The 2,592-nt window shown below is 52.0% G+C and overlaps 1 protein-coding gene across 1 annotated transcript in view; it reads left to right on the top strand.

Annotated features, from left to right (window-relative positions):
• Positions 1-220: 220 nt before the first annotated feature.
• Positions 221-2,592, top strand: part of MKRN2OS (MKRN2 opposite strand) — a 3,352-nt gene continuing 980 nt past the window's right edge. Inside the window, exons 1-3 of the mRNA XM_031064766.1 lie at positions 221-228; positions 359-534; positions 1,097-1,259. Of these exons, the coding sequence (XP_030920626.1) occupies positions 221-228; positions 359-534; positions 1,097-1,259 (347 nt within the window). The remainder of the gene's footprint in view (positions 229-358; positions 535-1,096; positions 1,260-2,592) is intronic.

Here is a 2,592-nt window from a genome sequence, read left to right on the forward strand (position 1 = left end):
GACGGGGAGGGAATGGGAATGTGGCGGGCACTGGGAGGGAAATGGGGAGGGAAAAGGTTTGGGAAAGGGGCGGGCACTGAGGGAACGGGACATGGAATGGGAGGGGAAGAGGGAGGGGAATGGGAGGGAAAAGGGGAGGGAAGAGAGATGGGAAAGGGGCGGGCCCTGAGGGGGAACAGGGAGGAAAAAGGGCAGGGGAAGGGAATGGGCGGGGAAAGCAATGGGCAGGTAAAGGGAAGGGAAAAGGGAAGGAATGGGGAAGGAAATGGAATGGGAAGACAGAGCGGGAAGGACGGGGGAAGGGAAGGGGAAGAGAAGGGGAACACGGGAAGGAAGGGGAAGACGAAGGGAAGGGAAGGGGAGCGGAGCGGGCGGGCCAGGGCTCCCCGCCCCGGGAAGGCTGCCACCCTTGCGGGTACCAGGCAGCTCTGCCGGGCGGTGCCGGAGCCCGCTGCCCCTCAGAGCCGCTCTGCTCCTCCCGCAGCGGCTACGACGGGCACAGCGACCTGCACGTGGGCATCAGCAGCTCCCAGGGTGAGCAGCGCCCGCGGGTTCCCCCTCCAGGAGCCTCCCCTGCTCTTCGGGGTGTTCCAGCTGGGAATATCCCGGCATGGGCTCACTGGGAATGGTCGCACCTTGCAGCACAGCTCCAGAGCAGATCCATTCCCCTGAACGGGTTAAACAGGCATTGAATGGAACAGACAGGTGCCTTCCAGCCCTGGAACAAAAGGCTAGGCTTGCTATAAAGGAATTACAGTTTAATTGATTTAACACAGTTCTTGCTAATTCTAAAACACCCCTAATTAAAAAACATTTTTAAAAGGCACATTAAAAATCCTATTGGGTTCTACCTAGGGTAGGCCCACCCTGCAAAACATCATTTCAGATGTGTATTTCATACAAAGCCAGTCTCCTCTGGGGGTTAGAAATGAAGCCTGATTGTTGCTCTGATTAGTAAAGAGCCAACCCTTTTTTCAAACCACGCTGTGAGAATGAGATGAGGTTTTTGCTGGAAGCCAGGACTGCATTTCTGCTCAGCTGGTGGGAAGCTGGGTGAGAAGAAAGCCCCAGGAGAGCTGTGTGTGCTTGTTTGCAGGTGTGGTGTACAACTACGACCAGGAGGGCGTGCACAGGGATGGCAGGGGCTGGGAGCAGTGCATCAGCATCCCCCTGGTGCAGCCAGACATGTGGGAGCTGCTGCAGCACTGGGACAACCTCCTGGAGGAATTCTCCTTGGAAGAGGCCTGGCTCCCTCACAGGTGTGTGCTCACAGCTGGGGTGAGTTTGGGCTGGGGGTTGGGGTCACTCAGGACACCAGTCCTGGCAGCCCAGCCTGGCCTGGCTGCACAGAATGTCCTGAACTTTAGCTGCTGGAACATAAAAGCTCTAAAGCAAGAGGTTGAGGGAATTTTGCATTAAAGCCCCAGTTCAATGAAACATCACCTGTTGCTGAGTACAAAAGTCCAGGCACAACTCCCTAATTATTTTTCTAGCAGTTTTAGGTGTGTTTGCATTTAAAAGCTGAGCACAGTGATGGGATTCTTGCCCTGTTGTTGTTTTTGATGTAAGTGGTGAGAAATGGAGAGCAGGCTGATTTCTGCCCTGGTGGTCACAGAGCAGCTCTCCAGGAAAGCAGCACTCCTGGACTGTCCCTCGGTGACAGCAGTGTAACACAGAGCCTGCCTGGCTGCCACTGAATGAATGCAACCATAAAGGAAAAAAAAAATCAAATGAAAAGCATTTTTTAGCAATTCTCTATGTGCTGAGTATAAAATTTCAGCATTACCAAACATTACCCCCCTAAAGAAGAAAAAAATGCTATTTGAAATAAATTTTTTTAATGTTTACAGAGCTGGTAGAAAACCAACAGAACTTGTGTCACTTTTACAGTTCCCAGTAATATTAAAAGTGCCTTGACACCCAAAGATCACTGGCAGAAGGGCAGAGATGTGTGCATCCCTTCTCCTGGCTTTCCTGGCACACTGACCTTTTTCCACAGCCACACCAGTGACCACTGAACTGAAAACAACTCTTCATTAAATCCTCTGCTTATTTTTTCAGTGGACAGGAACTGCACTGAGCTAATCCTGTAACTCCTTTGGGTTCAGGCCAAGCCTAATCTGGTTTTCTGGAGAGCTTTTCTCTTACTGCAGGGTGGTAGAGAAATCACTGATAGGGTTTGAAATGAGCTCCCACTCACCCATGGTGGCACACACACAATTAACTGGGGCTGCAGGAAAGGGCTGCTAACAATAGCTGGAAGAGTAAAGGTTAACAAGGTAAAAGCCAAAGTATAAAAAATAAGAGCTTCTTTCTGTCAAGCCTTGGAGCTCTCATTTTTACACTCAGAGTTCAGGCTGGGAGGTGCCACTTGTGATGAAGATATGGAAGCACTGGGAGGGAGGGCGAGTAACTGGAGAGTATTCCTGGAGTAAACACTTCCCAGGAGTGGTGGTGAGTGGCAGTGCCCTGCTGAGGGGTTTGGTGATGGCAGTGCCCTGCTGAGGGGTGTCTGACAATGGCAGTGCCCTGCTCAGGGGTGTTGGGTCAGTGCCACTGCCCTGCTCAGGGGTGTTGGGTCAGTGACACTGC

This window comes from Geospiza fortis, unplaced genomic scaffold (assembly GCF_000277835.1).
Source record: "Geospiza fortis unplaced genomic scaffold, GeoFor_1.0 scaffold1212, whole genome shotgun sequence".
Taxonomy (NCBI): Eukaryota; Metazoa; Chordata; class Aves; order Passeriformes; family Thraupidae; genus Geospiza; species Geospiza fortis.